The sequence below is a fragment of the Abrus precatorius genome, unplaced genomic scaffold (assembly GCF_003935025.1).
Source record: "Abrus precatorius isolate BTA unplaced genomic scaffold, Abrus_2018 Scaffold9, whole genome shotgun sequence".
NCBI classification, from domain to species: Eukaryota; Viridiplantae; Streptophyta; class Magnoliopsida; order Fabales; family Fabaceae; genus Abrus; species Abrus precatorius.
In genome coordinates, this window is record NW_020874439.1 from 3,525,839 (window position 1) to 3,545,691 (window position 19,853).

At 28.2% G+C, this 19,853-nt stretch overlaps 4 protein-coding genes across 4 annotated transcripts; 1 reads left to right on the forward strand and 3 right to left on the reverse strand.

Annotated features, from left to right (window-relative positions):
- Positions 1-1,249: 1,249 nt before the first annotated feature.
- LOC113850603 (B3 domain-containing protein At2g33720-like) lies at positions 1,250-1,831 on the reverse strand. The gene has a single exon (XM_027481184.1). It carries the CDS (start codon positions 1,829-1,831, stop codon positions 1,250-1,252), a length of 582 nt encoding a protein of 193 aa, XP_027336985.1.
- A 1,088-nt stretch (positions 1,832-2,919) lies between these two features.
- Positions 2,920-8,705, reverse strand: LOC113849418 (pre-mRNA-splicing factor SLU7-A). The gene is made up of 9 exons (XM_027479320.1): positions 8,502-8,705; positions 7,875-8,038; positions 7,649-7,761; positions 6,478-6,885; positions 6,224-6,359; positions 5,818-6,117; positions 5,391-5,607; positions 5,139-5,242; positions 2,920-4,859 (listed from the first exon to the last, which is right to left on the reverse strand). The coding sequence occupies exons 1-9, from the start codon at positions 8,515-8,517 to the stop codon at positions 4,713-4,715; spliced, it is 1,605 nt and encodes a 534-aa protein (XP_027335121.1). The 5' UTR covers positions 8,518-8,705; the 3' UTR covers positions 2,920-4,712.
- Positions 8,706-10,231: 1,526 nt separating this feature from the next.
- LOC113850604 (putative B3 domain-containing protein At1g78640) lies at positions 10,232-10,834 on the reverse strand. The gene has a single exon (XM_027481185.1). The coding sequence runs from the start codon at positions 10,832-10,834 to the stop codon at positions 10,232-10,234; it is 603 nt and encodes a 200-aa protein (XP_027336986.1).
- Positions 10,835-14,378: 3,544 nt separating this feature from the next.
- LOC113851492 (B3 domain-containing protein At2g33720-like) lies at positions 14,379-16,559 on the forward strand. The gene has a single exon (XM_027481989.1). It carries the CDS (start codon positions 14,447-14,449, stop codon positions 15,047-15,049), a length of 603 nt encoding a protein of 200 aa, XP_027337790.1. The 5' UTR covers positions 14,379-14,446; the 3' UTR covers positions 15,050-16,559.
- The last annotated feature ends 3,294 nt before the right edge of the window (positions 16,560-19,853 follow it).

Here is a 19,853-nt window from a genome sequence, read left to right on the forward strand (position 1 = left end):
CATCATATAAACAAATCTGTATCTACTGTAATTAAAAAGTGATAACCTAGCTAAGAGGAGTTGTGGCTATTGCTGAATGAACATTAAAAAGGGAAAAAGCGACAAATGTCGTAGCATAGAAGCTATAACATAGACACCTTATATTGGCAAACTTTTACCTTACATAGGAAAAAAAAAAGTGCAGACTTAGGTTATTAATATAAAGCATACACATAAAAACATAGCCCCAAACAATCCTGAAAAGGCTTACAACAAATGAAAAAAAGAATAATTAAAACCACTCCAATCTTAGAACAGCTAGAAAATAGAAGGCGAAAAACACTTTTCTTAATGATTTCTAACCTTATTCAGCTAGTGTTATCTCATCTTAATCAACCGTAAGAAAAGAGAAATTATAGTGACTATTATATGGATCCCAGTAGAAACCAATCTCAACCCCTTTCTTAAAGCCCTTTCTCTTAACAAAATCTTCGACCCATTTTCCCATAAATTTGTAGCATCTAGAATAAAAATATAGATAACCATTCTTTTAAAAAATAGATAACCAAAACTATTTACTCTTAGAATTTGAAAAAACCAAGCAAGTTCAATGGTTGCAAAGTACTCAACACAAAATTAGTTAGAATTTCATTTCAAATTTTTATCAGCAACAAAAATGGCTTATAAAGATATTTCTTGAAGGCAGAGGAAATTAGTAATTCAAATTATCGGGACATTTGACTTTTTTCTTTCTTTCTTGAAAGAGAGAATTGACTGGTCGAAATAGAAAGTATATTAGTTAAAGTTTAATAATTATGTGTTATTATAAAATTGTTATCACAGTGGTGACCAAATATGTAGCTCGTAAACATTAAATTGCTCTTTCAATATCAAAACGATTGGCTCATAGCGTGTTGTAACCATAATCAAGATGCAATTGAAATCGTAGTATGAAATTTCAATTACAAGAATCTCAGAATTTAAACCATAAACCACAAAAACAACATACTTTAAAAACTACTAATTTTAAGAGTAATTCTGTATGATCTATTTCTTCATCGATAGCCTACCATGATTTTGGAACAAGCAACAAATGTCATCAAAAGAAAGCATAATACTTACACATAAAAACAACATAAGATCTGAGAAGGCTTATAATAAATGAAAGCAAGAATATTAAAACCCCTCCAACCTTACAACTACTAGAACTTAAAACATGAAACACAACTTTAAATGATTTATAAGCTCTTTGTACACGAGCTATCTCATTTTAATTGACTCTAAGAACAGAGAAATTGAAGTGACTATTATATGGATCCCAGTAAAAGCCAATCTCATCCCCTTTCTTCAAGCCCCTTCTCTTGACAAAATCTTGGACCCATTTTCCCATAAAAATGTAGCATCTTGAAGAAACCCATTTCTTGAAAACAAGAGAATGCATGGTGTAAGTGTCCACATCCCAAATCTTAACACTAACTCCCTTCTCAATCTCAGCAGCATCACCCAACACAGGTAACACAGACTTTTCTGCCAAATCCTTCGCTAGCATGAGCCTACTCATATTGCCAAGATCACTCTCTTTCAACACCTTTTTTATCGTCCAAGGATCATCATCATCTTGTACCACCAAGTCTTTGCATGCCTTCTTTTTTGCAACAAAGGGACCTTTGTGGCAATGTTTCCTTTTCTTGGTTGAAGAGACATGTATCTCAGCTCTAGTGCACTGACACACACTCAATGTTAAATGGGTGCAAACCTCGTTGCTGCTGGAATCACCCTCTTCTGTCTCTGTTGCAGTACATGAACACTTACCCAACGTCAGATGGGTACATATGTTGTTTGAGACAGCCATTGTCGAGATTTATCGTCCAAAATCAAAAGTACAGACACTTTGAACCAATTGTTTTTGCATGTAAATGACATAACACAGATGTTCAGAGTATTTATAGAAGTTACTATAATTATTGAACTATAACTTGTTCCTCACCGTTCTGATTTTATGTATTTTTTAATATCAATTATATATTTTATAGATTATTAATCGAGAGTCTTGATTTTGTTTGTAGTTAAACTGATTTTATAGATTTTTTAATATCAATTATAGATTTTATACCGAACTCTGATTATTATAAATAGTTATCTCTGAAGATTATATTTATAGATTTAGTTTTTAATGAAACACGTTCGGTGGTTCAATTTTTCCTTTAAATTTAATCTCATGTTTATATTTATTTTTTTTTAAAAAAGTAATATTTTAATGTGAATTTTATTTTTAACAGGAATTTATGTTATAAGCTATAATATATGTATTTCAGTTTAGGTAAGTATCTATTTTATATAGTTAAAGAAATTTATACGTTCTTAATAAAATATAAATTTTAAAAATAAACTATTTTTAATAAGTTTTAAAATATTGTCATATTAATGTCTTATGTTTTCTTACGTACATTTAATATAATAAATTATTATTTTATATTTAATTTTAATATCTCATAATAATAAGAATTCAAAAGTTGACTGTGATTCATTTTAAAAACTAAAATTTTAAATTTAAAGAATTAATATAAATAAAATACAGATTTGAAAAATAAATAGAAAATTTATTAAATGTTAAATATTAGAAGTTTATCTAAAAACAGTTACTATTAATGGATTATACAATAAGGGAGTATGAAGCATGAACATGAAACTAGCATATATGCGTAGACAATTTTTAACTATTAATTAAGTCATATAATATATAATATGAGAAGCACAGAATATAAACGTCATTGCATAAGTTAGTATTATTTTTACCACACACTTGTTTTCACTAAGTTGTCCTTTCCGTGTTTCAATTTATTTTTCATCCTTTCTATTCTCGAGAAGTAAAAGATAAAAATTACATTATTCTCAAGTACCACCACTCAAATTTAAAATAGCTGGATGTAATTATTTCAAAAAATTAATATTAGTTAAGAAAAAATGGATGATGAATTAGCATGAAATGAATATTGTGATATTAGTGAAAGGTTTACATAAGGATAGTGGAACAAATATATTTCGCAAGTATTCTGTTATTCTTCGGAGGTGCAGCTTCAGTACCATCTCTGAAACCGGTGTTGAATCGGCGAGGAACATGACGAAAGCACCTCATCCTAGCAGTTCCGGTGGTCTTTGTGCGGATTGCCTATTTGCCTTGACGAGTTGATGAGGTAGAAGAGAGTGTCAGGGTACGAAAGCAGCAGAACGAAGAAATTCCATCTCTTATGAAAATACAACTGACTAATGAAGATATGCAATGCAAGGACCATGTTGCAGCTGATCCAGAAGTTGAACTCCAACAGATTGAAGCCATCAAGATGGTAGAAGAAGCAATTGATTCAATCCTTCCAGATGATAAGGACAACTAACCACATAAAGAGTCACTTGCTGACAACACAATTTCAGACAAAGTATTACATATTTATGTTCTGAAAATAAAGATTTTCTTTGCTTCTTTTGGGTATAACATTGAATTTATTTACATGGACTTAAATCATGTCTCCTAAATCATAATGCCTAATTGAAAATCCTTGTCCAATACCGCAGTTAAACTATGCAACATATATTGTATATTTAAATTTATTGTCATTTCAATGAAACCCAATAACCACCCCCCCATCCTCTGCCTCCCACCCTGTGGTTGCAAGAGATAAAAGAAAAAATTACCAATAATTAGATGGAATGCTTCAAGGTCTCTAACTTAAAATGCTTAAGGTGTACAACAAAATGACAAATAATCTTATATCATATTCAGACCATGAATAATAACAAGTAACTGCATTGATCATCTACAATTTAGAAAGATTAATAGAACCTGAAGTTCAGATAAAGCATATTGTCCAAGCTACTATAGATAAGCTATGTAATGCCTATTTTTACTTTGGAAAACAATATTTCTTTCGAAGGCTAATAAAAACCTATTACTACTCATAAATCAAGTTACAGCCATGCAAAGAAGCTTCATCCTATTGACCTGGGTCAAAACATACATGACTTGAATACATGATAGTGTTTACCAAGTGTAATTCCCTTATGAGTGAAAAAGCATGATGTTACAGAACAGCAAAAACCTGGAGTCGATAAAAAGATACATAAAGAAAACTGAGCCCATAACATAGATAAGAGGTTGTTAACCTTTGAACAATCAGTGGGAAATGACCAACATCAATTGGTAACATTATTTTCTTGTCTTCTTCATCGTAGTCAGCAAAACGTGTTCTAAACTTCATTCCTTAATCTGTCGACCAGACCAGCTTCTTCAAACTTCAAAGTCCAAGCCTATAAGCTATCTTGGAATTCGAGGTTTGACCTTAGATCGAGGTAGTTGAACAATTACAACACAAAAATGTTTTTTTTCTTTCTCATACACTACACTTCCCACTTATGTTTGGGCTTTTGGACAAGATCCTACAACCTTATACTAACTGCGCCAACCAGAACCATCAACGTGGTTAACAAAACAAACCAGTCAACTAACAGTATTGAGTCAATACAACAGATTTGAATTCCATAAGCTAAATAATGTTGTTTACATTATTAACTTGCCACAAAGCTGTACAGACCAAAATACTTCGACCATCAATCCATTCTGCCCCTTCCAGTTGGCAGCAAGAAAACAATGGAAAGGCTTGTGGATTCATAGAAAGAGATGCATTCCTTTTGCTTTAACTTGTAACAAAGAAAATTTGGGCCTTTTAGTCCTCTTGAGCTTAGTGTAAGAAATCCTTCATTGGATCATCATGATGTACTTTCTTCATCCTGTATGCCTCCATCTCCTCTGCAGTAACATCATCATTCCATCTAACATTATATTTGCGTTTCCTCTCATCTTTCTCTTCTCTCTTTCTTAGATCCTCCTGTGAAAAAGCACCAAAACTCAACAATCCGCACAGCATATGTATATATGCCTGAATAATTTCATCTCAAAATGCTCCAGAATGTAGAGCCAAACAATGCCATCTTTGTCTCAAGAAATTACACGCAATATTTAGTTTGAGTCAACGGCCCAATGACCTTGGTAATTAAGGTCAACAAAGCTATTGGCACAAGGATATAATTAATTCCATAAGGGTTACAATAAGACACAGAATGACTCTAACAAATGTCAAATATGTGTGTGATAGATTGATATTTACCTTCTTGAGTGCATCAGCAAGCAATTTTTCATCCAGAACCAGGTCATCTGGGACATCAGTACCCCATGTAGCAAGCCTTTTGTCCTCCACAGGCGTAGGATCCTCTGTTTGGGTTCATGGAAAGAATTAGAGATTAATACACATGCTAAATATGATCAAACAAAGTTGTCAAACATGGAAAAAATAACAACAAAAGAAAGGGAAGGGGGTAGAGGCACAGCAGAGGTATGGTGTGCATGTTAGTGTACGAACCTCCAGCAGCCTCCTTACGGGCAATATTAGCTTTCATAAGATCACTTGCAGCCTCAGCAGCCTCAATACCAGCAGCACCAGTGCAATAGCTATTCCGTATTGTCTGCTTGCAGCACTTGTAGCCCCATTGGTGATCCTTCCACCATGAACCCCAAACAGTTGTGTGGTTGTTAATGTAAACATCTTCTTCGTACTTGCTCCTGGGTAGTGCTGCTTCCTGTCAGAAGCATCAGATAAATAACAGTTAAATCTATCATTTTCAAAAGCAGTAATAAGCATAAAGTAGAAGTCATAAACTTGAAATTAAGATTCATGGTAATATTAACCGATCAAGTAAAATGTCCTGCTAACCCACCGAGTAGCATATTCAAGATTTTTATGCAAGTTGCAAACGCTTCACTGTAAAGATTTAGAATGCAAATCTTACCTGCCCTTTAATTATTCTACCAGCACGATCATACTCAACTTGCCTCTCGCTCTGACCCAACAGAAGTTCTCTTGGAAGTTTGTCCTCATCGGCTGCATTGCCATACTTCTCAATAATGGTTTCCTTCGTTTGTGATTTCAATTTCTCCTTCATGACCTTGAAATTCTTATAGAGCAACTCAGCTTGGGATGGAGCTGCTTGCATGTGAACATCTTGTCCCTTGTCAAATGCTTCCCAAGCATGGATGTTTAGTTCCTTGAATTCCAATGCTTGACCACTATTTCTATATTGGTTATCACCCTACAGTACAAAAAAACAGATTTAATCCACATAAAAGATTAAATATAGCATTAAAAAGCAAAAATAAATTAGTGTATCCTATAAATTTTAATTCCATAGACCATACCTCATAAAACTTTTCATTTGGATCTGCATCTGGAAGAGGATCTTCACGCATGGACCTGGTCTTGGGATCATAGTGTGCAGAATTGACATCAAGATTAAGCAGATATTTTGCAGTATCCTCTCGAATACGTAGGTTCCTGAAGGAAAAGATATTTCAGTTCAAAATTCATCAAAGATAAATAATGAAAGTGGATAATCTTTATGAGACATTGACCTGGCCTTGCATTATGAAAATGATGGCCACATAAATGTTACCTAACAGTTCCTGTACTTCCACCACCAGTTGTACGCACACGCTTCTCAACCTTTGCAAAGTCCATTTGTTTGCTCTCATCAACCTTTGCCTCATCTACCCTTAAATCATCTTCCTCTTCATCCTCGTCACTGGCAGCATCCTCTCCATTCTGGTTGCTTTTCTCCAATTTCTTCAGCTGCTGTTCTTTCAAGTATTTCTTTCGAGCATCATCTCTAGCTTCATACCTCTCAATGACTCGAGCATAAGTTGATGCATCATAACCATTCCACCTGTCCCGCTTACCATCATAGTCAAGCTCAAAAGTTTCTATCTTTTCATCAGGGGCAATGTGTTTGTTTGTCCACTTTGCTCCCACTTTCCGTGGTCTTTCCATGCATGATTTAGAATCATGTGTCATAGCCCCACAGCTATAGCAAGAAAATGAACATTGAAGTACTTGATTAATCTTGTACAAGAAAGATAATCAGAATACAAATATATTGAAATTTCAGAGACAAACAAGGTAGTCAAACTTGAGAGTTTAGGTAAACTCATGGAACCCCAGCGAATTTGAATCATAAACTCAATAACCAAACATAATTAAATAAAATATTCATAAGTAATATTCAAATTCGAAGACTACAATGACACAAGAAAGTAATAAAGTAAAAATGTAACTTAATAACTGACCCAACTGTTATGCCATAGTCCCACACTTAAATTATTTTGGAGTTTAAAAAACAGAACAAAAACAATTATTAAAATGCAAAACTAACTTCATAAACCTAACACATATTCAATGGCAGATGCAATTCAGCTCATGTACTCAACAAATTCAGTCAAAAGTTGCACCTAGAGGCCAAAACCATGAGTAAATCCAGCCTTGTAAACTTGTCATTAGAATTGAATTGACGACTAATTTTGTGTGTTTACTTAAACATAGTTTGGCAAAGAATTTATACACAAGTGAACACAATGTTTATCATTGTCCTAAAATAATAGAGTCCTAAGAGATTACTCAAGAGTTTGACAGCCATGGAGATAATACACCAACAAATTGGGGGGAAACAATGAATGGATGTCCTAAGACTTATCACTTATGTAAACCAAATACTGAACAAACTCAGTCGACAAATAGAGAAATACATGAATGCATGAACAAACTCAGTCGACAAATAGAGAAATACTTACTTCTCACATGCACCTTTTCGATACTTGTCTGCCTGAAAGATTTTAGCACCTCTGTCATACCATGATTTGGTATAATTGGGATCAGATTTCCATTTTCTTTGATGCTTCAAACTCTACAAGAAAAAAAGGTAAAAGAAAATTGTTATTATTGTTATATGTCAAAAAGCACAACTTCATGCAGATCTCAAACGACCAGGAAAAAAAAGGGAAGGGGAAAAAGACTTACAGGTCTCTCAGCATTAAGATACCAAGGTGCAGATGACATATACTGGGGAATGTGAGGGTTGATTTCCTTCCCATCTTCATCCAGCTCAGCTGGCGCAAGCCCAGCTTTACGTGCTTCCTCCAACTCAATCTGTTTGCGATGATCCTCCCTGGACTTAAATGCCACTGCAATCAACCCAATACAAGTTAAATGAAAAAAACAACGGCCAATTAAGTTTATAAAGAAAATTGTGAGGACCATAGTCACGTTAAAATTAGAATTAAACAGATGAAATTTAAAATTTTAATTCTACATGTTCTCCAGACCCTGCTAGATTTACCATATTGATCGTATTAACTATTAACAATACAGGTTGAGTATTGATTAACAGATTTGAATAGAAATATGGCCGGGATTTCATCTGAATAGTTATCTGTACATGAACGATCAAAACAACAACAAAGCCCCCAAATAGGAAAATTAGAAAATAAAAATAAAAAATCGAATGGAAAACGGCTTTCTTTGTGAAACAAGTTGTGCAGAAAAATTGGCGACAAAAAAAAATAAGAATGGAAAGATGTAAAGTGAAATTGATATCTTAAACCCTAGAAAACGATAAAATGGAGTTGAATGGGGAAAATAAAGTACCTGAAGCGGTGGCCATGGTGTGAGAGAGTGAAACTGAATCGAAGAAGAAGAAGAAGAAAATGGAGGAAGCAGAGTAACGATGATTCTGATTTGGTGCTCTGCAAATCCTGGGACACCTTTGTTGGAACGCGAGTGAGGAACCCAAAACCACGTTAAAAATGATAACTAATGGCAATGATAAAGGAGAACAATTATAGGTAGATGGAACCCCTTTTATTTACTAATGTTCTGTTATTTAACTCCATCTCTTTCAATTTGTTTTTCACTTGTCAACTTTTAATAATGATAATAATAATAATAAAATGAAATTAAGGTACGTAAACTCTACAGATTAAATTTTCAAATAATTTCATTTTGTTGTTATTAATATTTATTTTTAAAATTATAAATCCTCGTGTTTCTTTTGTTATAAATAAAAATAAAAATAATGGGATGAAAGAACTTAATTTTCAAAATTAAAAGAGCGTGTCCATTTCTATTTACAATATTTTTACATTTTTTATTTAATTTTTTGGATCATAAATTTTTTTTACTTTCTAAATAATAATATAGCAATAAAAAAGGATTTTTTTTATTAATTTTTTCTCTTATTTTTAATGTTATATCTCTCTTTTTTATTTTATTTATAAATTTTTATTTTATTTATAAATTTTTATTTCTTTCAAATAATAATAATAATAAAATGAATACAAGTAACATTAAAATTAAATTTTTATTATTATTTTACTACCATTTTATTTATTTATTTACTTATCAATTTTTAATTTTAATGTTTAAATAAATTTTATTTATTTTTCATTCATGTATTCAATTAAATAGTGTACTTTTAATTCTTTTTTAGAGACTAAAATACTTAATTAAAACCTAAAATTAAAAATTGATAATTTTGTTTGGATAACAAATTATAAATTAATATATTTATTAATTTAAAAGAAATGTTGTCAATATATTTTTGAATATATTTTTATTATTAATTAAAATTTCTAAAGATATAAAGGATATTAATTTAAAAGTGAAACTTATATAAATTTTTAATTAATTTAATCAATAAAAAATATATCAAAAAGTGAGTTATTAGAATTCTTCTCGATTTAACACAATCCTAAGTGTCAGAATTTGCTTGAAACAAGCATACTACTTGATTGATCCGTTTGGTTGGTTCTCTACATTTTAACTCAATTATTTACAATTAAAATAGAGTGATTATTTTAAATGACGAAGTAAATAAACCATGTTGTTGCATGCTTTATTTATTTGTTTGTTTATATATATATTACAGAGCTATCTATTTATAATAATAAGTCATAATAAATACATAATTTACATCTAAAATTACACTGTACTGTATTTATTTTATTTGTTACTCTATTTATTTACATTAATCTGAACAATATTGCAGTAACTGACTATTTCAATGCTTGAAACATTAAAAATACTGACATCTAAACCTGTAATGTAATTTTATCTTTTACTTAGCAAGACTAGAAAGGATGAAAAATAAATTGAAACATGGAAAGGACAATTAAATGAAAACAAGACTTATATTATTAATAGAAAGCATATCTGTATCCATAAAAACATAACACCAGAGAAGGCTTATAACAAACAGATGAAAGCAAGAATGATTTAAACCCCTCCAATCTTACAGCTGCTTGAGTTGAAATTAAAAAGCAAAGATACGCATTTGTTTTTAATGATTTCTAAGCTATATGTATACCAGTTATCTCATCTTAATTGACCCTGAGAACAGAAAAATTGAAGTGACGATTATATGGATCCCAGTAAAAGCCAATCTCATCCCCTTTCTTCAAGCCCCTTCTCTTAACAAAATCTTGGACCCATTTTCCCATAAAAATGTAGCATCTTGAAGACACCCATTTCTTGAAAACAAGAGAGTGCATGGTGTAGGTGTCCACATCCCATATCTTAACACTAACTCCCTTCTCAATCTCAGCAGCATCACCCAACACAGGTAACACAAACTTTTCTGCCAAATCCTTCCCTAGCATGAGCCTACTCATATTGCCAAGATCACTCTCTTTCAACACTTTTTTTATCTTCCAAGGATCATCATCATCGTGTACCACCAGAGCATCCTCTTGTACCACCAAGTCTTTGCATGCCTTCTTTTTTGCAACAAAGGGACCTTTGTGGCAATGTTTCCTTTTCTTGGTTGAAGAGACATGCATCTCAGCTCTAGTGCACTGACACACACTCAACGTTAAATGGGTGCAAACCTCGTTGCTGTTGGAATCACTCTCTTCTGTCTCTGTGGCAGTACATGGACACTTACCCAACGTCAGATGGGTACATATGTTGTTTGAGACAGCCATTATCGAGATTTATCGTCCAAAATCAGAAGTACAGACACTTTGAACCAATTGCTTTTGAATGACAATGACATAGCACGCATTTTCAGAGTATTTATAGAAGTTACTATAATTATTAAACTATAACTTGTTCGATTTTATGCAATTTTTTAATATCTATTATAGATTTTATACATTATTAATTGCGAGTCTTGATTTTGTTTGTATTTAAACTGATTTTATAAATTTTTTAATATCAATTATAGATTGTATACATATCATATAATTTTTCAAATTAAAATAGTTATTTCAACACTTTTAAATTTAGAATTCTCAAAGACAAATCAGTCATCAAATAAATAATAAAGAGTTGTAATTAAAGCCTCAACCGATTGGACTAGATTTTTAAATTTTAATTTTAAAAAATTCAAAATATTAATTTTTAATACAGCCAAAATAAGTTTTTTAAATATAAAAATTTAAGATTTTAATTCTAATTATTATTGGTTATATTAATTTTTCATACAATCCAACTTAAAAGGAAGAAATAATGAAAAAAGATAAAGTAGAAAAAAATATTACTATTTAAAAATTTTAAAATTATGAATAAAAATAAACTATTTTTAATAAATTTTCAAGCATTGTCATCTTAATGTCTTATATTTAATATAACAAATTATTATTCTATTATTTAATTTTTAACATCTCATAATAATAAAAACTAAAAAATTGACTGTCGTTAATTTTAAAAATTAAAATTTAAAAAATTAATATAAATAAAATATAGATTTAAGGAATAAATAGAAGATTTATTGCATGTTAAATATTAGAACATTTTTCAAAAAAAAGTTACTAATGGATTATATAATAAGGGAATATGAAGCATGAATACATGTACAAAATTAGCATCTATACGTAGACAATTTTTAACTATTAATTAAGTCATATAATATATAATATTTGAAGCACATAATATAAACATGTGAGGGCATAAGTTAGTATTATTTTTAACACATACTTGTTATCACTTAGTAATATTTCAACACTTTTAAATCTAGAATTCTCAAAGACAAATCAGTAATCAAATAAATAAACTTATGTTTTAAAACTTATGTTTCCCTTTTTTTTTTTTTTCTCATCTTTCTTTCTTTCTTTTTAATAATTATTAATTACATTATAGATTTTATAGGCACTTTCTCGATTAATCTTATATAATGATTCACTTAGATTAGATGTAAATGATATATATACATCAAAAGTATATTTTTATTGAATTCTTTAGAATAATATTAGTAATTTCTCATCAAAATACACTTGTTCACAAGTGTCTCAAAATCTATAATCTCTATAGACACCAAATATTCCTAAATTTTGTTGATATTTTCTCCCCATTATCATCACTGCCAGCTAATTACCTTGCATGCGTTGAACAAACTTTGCATTCATTTCAGGCAAATTCATCATAATCCAGTTTTTCTTAACTAATATTAATTTTTTAAAAGAATTAAATCCTTAAAATTTGAGTTGTGGTACTTGCAATTTTCACAAAATTTGTACTCATTAAAATAATGATATCTAAACCTGTATGGTATGTTTGGATGTAATAGAAAATGAGTAAAAAATAATAAAGTGAGAAAAAATGAGAAATGAGATAGAAATGACGAGTTCTTTGGATGGATAAAAAGAAGAGAAAAAACAACCAGAAAACTATACTTGTTTGGGTGACTGAAAAAGAAAATACAAGACTAGATTTTTATAAAAAAAAATTCATAATAGCAATAAATATTTTATTTTAACAAAAAATAATATAATAAATTTCCTTAATTATGTAATCTTTTAGTTATTTTTATTTTTATATTATTTTCAACAAAATATAATAAAAAATTCACCACTTTTACAATTATGTAATATTAACTTACGCACTTACATATTCATATTCTGTGCTTCACATATTATATATTATATGACTTAATTAATAATTAAAAATTATTTACGCAAAGGTGCTAGTTTTATTTTCATGCTTCATACTTCCTTATTATATAAGTTATACCATATACAATAATAAATCAATTAATAGTAACTTTTTTAAATTTTTTAATATTTCATTAAGTAAATCTTCTATTTATTTTTTAAATCTCTATTTTTTTATATTAGTTTTTTAAATTTAAATTTTTAGTTTCTAAAATTAACAACGGTAAAGTTTTAGTTCTTGTTATTATGAAATGTTAAAATTAAATAATAAGGTAATGATTTACTATGTTAAATGATATATAAATGAACATAAAATGACAACACTTTAGGATTTATTAAAAATAATTTATTTTTATTTATAACTTTGAAATTTTTGAATAGTAATGTCTTTTTTTCCTTTTCTTTTTTTTATGACCTTTTTCTTTTAAGTTGAGTTGTATTAAAAATTAATATAACCGATTATAAATAGACTTAAAATCTAAATTTTTTATATTTGGGAAATATATGTTAGGCAATATTAAAATTATTATTTTAAATTTTTTAAAATTAAAATTTTAAAAATCTACTCAATTGGTTGATGCTTTAATTACAACTTATTATTTATTTGATGTTTGGTTTGTCCTTGAGAATTCCAAATTTAAAAGTATTGAAATAATTATTACTAAGTGAAAACAAGTATGTGGTAAAAATAACACTAACATATGCCCTGATTGACATGTTTATATTACGTGCTTCAAATATTATATATTATATGACTTAATTAATAATTAAAAATTGTCTACGCATAGATGCTAGTTTTGTATTCATGCTTCATACTCCTTTATTGTAGAGTTCATTAGTAACTTTTTTTTAAAAATGTTATAATATTTAACATTCAACTAATCTTCTATTTATTCCTTAAATCTGTATTTTGTTTATATTAATTCTTTAAATTTAAAATTTAAATTTTTAAAATAAACAACGGCAAATTTTTTTAGTTCTTATTATTATGAGATGCTAAAATTAAATAATAGGATAATAATTTATTATATTAAATATAAGACATTAAGATGACAATGTTTTAAAATTTATTAAAAATAGTTTATTTTTATTCATAAATTTAAATTTTTGGATAGTAATGTTTTTTTTCTACTTTAAATTTTTTCATGACTTTTACCTTTTAAGTTGGATTGTATTAAAAATTAATATAGCCAATAATAATTAGAATTAAAATCTAAAATTTTTATATTTAAGAAACTTATTTTGGGCTGTATTAAAAATTAATATTTTGAATTTTTTAAAATTAAAATTTCAAAAATCTAGTACAATTGGGTAAGGTTTTAATTACAACTTTTTATTATTTATTTGATGACATATTTGTCTTTGATAATTATAAATTTAAATAACTATTTTAATTTAAAAAATTATATGATATGTATACAATCTATAATTGATATTAAAAAATCTATAAAATCCGTTTAAATACAAACAAAATCAAGACCCGCAGATTAATAATGTATAAAATCTTTAATAGATATTAAAAAATTTCATAAAATCGAACAAGTTATAGTTTAATAATTATAGTAACTTCTATAAATACTCTGAACATGCGTGTTATGTCATTGACATGCAAAAGCAATTGGTTCAAAGTGTCTGTACTTCTGATTTTGAAGATAAATATCGACAATGGCTGTCTCAAACAACGTATGTACCCATCTGACGTTGGGTAAGTGTCCATGTACTGCAGCAGAGACAGAAGAGAGTGATTCCAACAGCAACGAGGTTTGCACCCATTTAACGTTGAGTGTGTGTCAGTGCACTAGAGCTGAGATACATGTCTCTTCAACCAAGAAAAGGAAACATTGCCACAAAGGTCCCTTTGTTGCAAAAAAGAAGGCATGCAAAGACTTGGTGGTACAAGAGGATGCTCTGGTGGTACACGATGATGACGATCCTTGGAAGATAAAAAAGGTGTTGAAAGAGAGTGATCTTGGCAACATGAGTAGGCTCATGCTAGGGAAGGATTTGGCAGAAAAATTTGTGTTACCTGTGTTGGGTGATGCTGCTGAGATTGAGAAGGGAGTTAGTGTTAAGATTTGGGATGTGGACACCTACACCATGCACTCTCTTGTTTTCAAGAAATGGGCTTCTTCAAGATGCTACATTTTTATGGGAAAATGGGTCCAAGATTTTGTTAAGAGAAGGGGCTTGAAGAAAGGGGATGAGATTGGCTTTTACTGGGATCCATATAATAGTCACTTCAATTTCTCTGTTCTTAGAGTCAATTAATATGAGATAGCTCGTGTACAAAGAGCTTAGAAATCATTCAAAATTGTGTATTTCATGTTTTAAGTTCTAGTAGTTGTAAGGTTGGAGGGGTTTTAATATTCTTGCTTTCATTTATTATAAGCCTTCTCAGATCTTATGTTGCTTTTATGTGTAAGTATTATGCTTTCTATTAATGACATTTGTTGCTTGTTCCAAAATCATGGTAGGCTATCGATGAAGAAATATATCATACAGAATTACTCTTTAAATTAGTAGTTTTTAAAGTATGTTTTTTTTTTGTGGTTTATGGTTTATACTTTGAGATTCTTGCAATTGAAATTTCATACTACGATTTCAGTTGCATCTTGATTATGGTTACAACACGCTATGAGTTGATGCATGTGCGCCAATTGTTTTGATATTGAAAGAGCAATTTAATGTTTACGAGCTACATATTTGGTGACCACTGTGATAACAATTTTATAATAACACATAATTATTAAACTTTGACTAATATACTTTCTATTTCGACCACTCAATTGTCTCTTTCAAGAAAGAAAGAAGAAGTCAAATGTCCCGATAATTTGAATTCCTAATTTTCTGCCTTTCAAGAAATATCTTTATAAAGCCATTTTTGTTGCCGATAAATATTTGAAATGAAATTCTAACTAATTTGTGTTGAGTACTTTGCAAGATGCTATAAATTGATGGGAAAATGTGTCCAAGATTATGTTAAGAGAAGGGGCTTTAAGCAAGGGGATGAGATTGGTTTCGTGGACCCATCACGAAACCCCAATTCTCATTGAGTCTGTTACCTAGAGGAATCTTACGCTCTAATACCACTTCTTATGACAGGAATCAAAATGTTATAGAAGAAGAAGAACACAGAGATATTAATATGGTTTAGTCAATACGTCCTCATGAGCAAATTAAAATATTTTTATTTACTATAACTGGTAAATACAAGATACTGTATTCGGCATAAGAATAATAATGACTCGTAATTCACTATATCAAATCATAACTCTTTATTACATTGATTAGAATAATAATTACTGAAATTCAAGAGATAAAATTATGGGTCATATGAAAATTCAAGCCATCTAAATAGGTTGTTCAGATAAAAATTCCTGTGATGGAATTAGCAAGAAAGATAGTGTGAAATTTGATGGAGGAAAAAAGAAATTTAAAAAGAAAAAATGAAGTACTATGTTTGTTGAAATTTGAGCATCTTGCTCGTGAATGCTGGCATAGGAAGTAAGGATATAAGAAAGGTGATGATGAAGCTCATCTAGAGTGAATATCCAACTTTTGTTAAAAAAAATTTAATTTTTTTTAAATTGAATTTATTTTTTTAAAAAGGGAATAAGAACAAAATGTTTTAAGAAAATTATAATTTGCTTTACAAAATGAAAAATATTCAAATTTGACTTTAAAATTGAAAAAAGAAACATGTAAATAATTAAACCCATAAAGTAATGTTTGCTTTATACATACAAAATAAAAAATTCAGAATTTTTGGCCTTATGTGAAAACTCTAAAAACAAAAATCATAAAAATACAAAAGTAAAAAAGAGCAATAGAGTGTAGGACACAAAACAGAGGCTTAAAAATGTTGAAAAGGGACATTTTGAAATATAGAGAGAAAGAAGGAGGTAGATATGAGAGGCATCAAAGGTTTTAAAAATTTGAAAAAGATACTTTGAGATAGAGAGAAAAAAAAGAAAGAAGCCAGGAGAAAGAAAAGAGGTCAAAGAACTCAATTAAGTTTCTCATACATTTTGTGATTTGTGATTTTTTTTTTTTATGTATATTTAAACTCATTTACATAATGAATGTAAGTTTTATACAATAAAACTCTTAATTATAACCTTTCTTTAGCCATTTTTAACCTTTTTAATCCACTGTTAAAACTATTATTCTTCTCCATTTTCTTTTTTCTCTCTAAATTCACCATTCTTATCCATGAAAGTTCATCCTCTCAACTTATTTCTAATCAAGAACAATTACTTTTCTCTTCATCTTTTTTCTTCCACTCCCTCATTTTATATCTTTAACTATGAAAACTTTTTTTTCTCAACACATTACCTTCAACTATGAAAGTGTCTCCTCAACCTCAATTTATCACTTTAACCATGAAAGCTTCTTCTCCTCAACTTTAACTTATCACCTCAGCATGTCATCTACTAAACTTGTCTCCATCCCTTCCATAACCTCTCTCTCAACAAAAAAACAAAAAAATTAATTTGTTGTTATAAAAATTCAACCTCTCAGATTGAAAATTTTTTTTTGGGACTTTTTTTTTTCCTTTTTTAATAAAATTTTTAATTATTTTTAATTCAAATTTTTATTTTCTTTCTCTTTTTTAGTAGTAGATTGTTTAAATTATACCAAATAATTACTATTTTTATTTATTCGAGTTATGAATTTGATTGTAAATTTGATTTCACTCTAAAATTAATAATAAATTCTTTCCATAATTTTTCATGTTATTTTATTATTTATATCTTAATTATATGTTAGTTATTTGTTCTTTAGAATTATTATCTTTTATTTTATTTATTATATAATTGTAAAATATTGATATGATTCAATTTTATATTTAAGATTTACCTTCTTTTATTTCATGAATAGTAAATTGTTATTTTTTATAAAAATAAATAAATATAATTGTATTAGTTTATAATATTAATGTATAACTTTTCTATTGTTATATATTATAAATTGATAAAGTTTAGGTGTATTTATATTACCTAGATTTTACACAATAGTAATTTATTATATTTTATATTTAATCAATTTAATAATTATCTTAATAATTAATTGAAACATGTTCCTCTCATAATTATTAACTTACTAATCAATCAACTAATTTAAATATGTTATTTTCATTAACGAAACAATTTATAATATTCATGTGTAGAGCGACTTTATCTGCATGTGTTATAAATTGTCAAAACATATTTATAACAACGTTATTTTAGATTGTATACATCATTAATTTTCACAAAAATTAAATCTAACTTATAAATTTAATTAATTAATGATTGTTTTTATTTAATTAAAATGTATCATTTAAGTCAAAATATTTCCTTATTTTTTATTTTAAAAGTAACTCATTTATTTAATTAAATTAAAATATTTTCATCATATTAATGCAAAGATTTATAGTATTAATGTATCATTTAAGTCAAAATATTTCCTTAATTTAATAAATTTTAAAATATTTTCATCATATATGTTTTAAATCGTTAAGACTTTTGTGTACTAACTTCGATATTGTGAAATATAAATTTATTAAATTAAGTTTTAATTTTTTTATTAAATAAATATTTCTTTAATCAATTCAAATATATTTATTCCTTTTATTAAATAAGATATATTTTAAATTTTCTTAAGTCATATTTCTAACTTTGATAAATTAAATAAATAAATACTTAATTACTTAATTCTATTTTTTTATTTTATTATACATCTTTCACAATATCAATTTGTAATTTATATTGCATTCGGTTGTCCAATAAATTATAAGAGATTTATGTATAGTTTATGTTATCTTAAATTCTATTTCATTTACAAATAAAAATATTTTTTTAACAATATGCAATATAATTGTTTAATCTTCCTTTGCTTTCTATATTATTTATTGTAGAATGCATGTATAATCATATTATATTGTATCGTTATAATCTTATCAAAATAATTTTAATCTCAACATAAACTTCCTATGACTAAACTTAATTTTAATCAACTAACTTTATAATTTTTTTTCTTTTTTAATATTCTAATTAATATTTCAATGATAAATTTTCTTCCTTTAAAAATAAAAATAGCAACACTTATTTTTTAGGAGTTAAATTTTTTTTTTAAATTAAAATAAATTTACACAATTAATTTAAAATAATTTAGACATTGTAAGGTACTAACCTGAACTCATTTTTTGTTTAAAAAATGATATTATTTTTAAAAGATTGTAAAATAAACTTTGACGGCAATTCTTATTTTTTAGAAAATTTACTTTTTTATAAAAAATATATTTTTAAAACATTTTTATTACCGATTGCGACGTGTAGCTGCCGATGACGAGTCAGATTCAGATGAAATTATTCGCATGGTTACTGCTGATCCATACACATGTTCATATTCATGGTACTTAAATATTGAATGTTCTAATCCTATTTCAATAATTATTGCTGCTAATAATTACTCTTAAAATTAGTAGTTTTTAAAGTGTGTTGTTTTTGTTGTTTATGGTTTATGATTACAACACGCTATGAGTTGATGCATGTGGCAATTGTTTGATGATGAAAGAGCAATTTAATGTTTACGAGCTACATATTTGGTGACCACTGTGATAACAATTTTATAATAACACATAATTATTAAACTTTGACTAATATACTTTCTATTTCGACCACTCAATTGTCTCTTTCAAGAAAGAAAGAAAAAAGTCAAATGTCCCGATAATTTGAATTCCTAATTTTCTTCCTTCAAGAAATATCTTTATAGGCCATTTTCGTTGCTGATAAAAAAATTGAAATGAAATTCTAACTAATTTGTGTTGAGTACTTTGCAACCATTGAACTTGCACATTTTCTAAGAGCTTGTTTGGTTATTTCAAATTCTAAGAGTACACAGTTTTGGTTATCTATAATTTCATTCAAGATGCTACAAATTTATGGGAAAATGGGTCCAAGATTTTGTTAAGAGAAGGGGCTTTAAGAAAGGGGATGAGATTGGTTTCTAATGGGATCCATATAGTAGTCACTATAATTTCTCTGTTCTTAGGGTCGATTAAGATGAGATAACACTAGCAGAATAAGGT

What these genes read in the sequence shown, in the direction of transcription:
- LOC113850603 (XM_027481184.1), bottom strand. Translation starts at nt 1,831, where the DNA reads ATGGCTGTCTCAAACAACATATGTACCCATCTGACGTTGGGTAAGTGT.
- LOC113849418 (XM_027479320.1), bottom strand. An exon ending in GGAAGTACAGGAACTGTTAG is followed by an intron (nt 6,360 to 6,477) that starts GTAACATTTATG and finishes CTTTTCCTTCAG; the next exon opens with GAACCTACGTATTCGAGAGG. An exon ending in CAAATGAAAAGTTTTATGAG is followed by an intron (nt 6,118 to 6,223) that starts GTATGGTCTATG and finishes TTTGTACTGTAG; the next exon opens with GGTGATAACCAATATAGAAA.
- LOC113850604 (XM_027481185.1), bottom strand. Translation starts at nt 10,834, where the DNA reads ATGGCTGTCTCAAACAACATATGTACCCATCTGACGTTGGGTAAGTGT.
- LOC113851492 (XM_027481989.1), top strand. Translation starts at nt 14,447, where the DNA reads ATGGCTGTCTCAAACAACGTATGTACCCATCTGACGTTGGGTAAGTGT.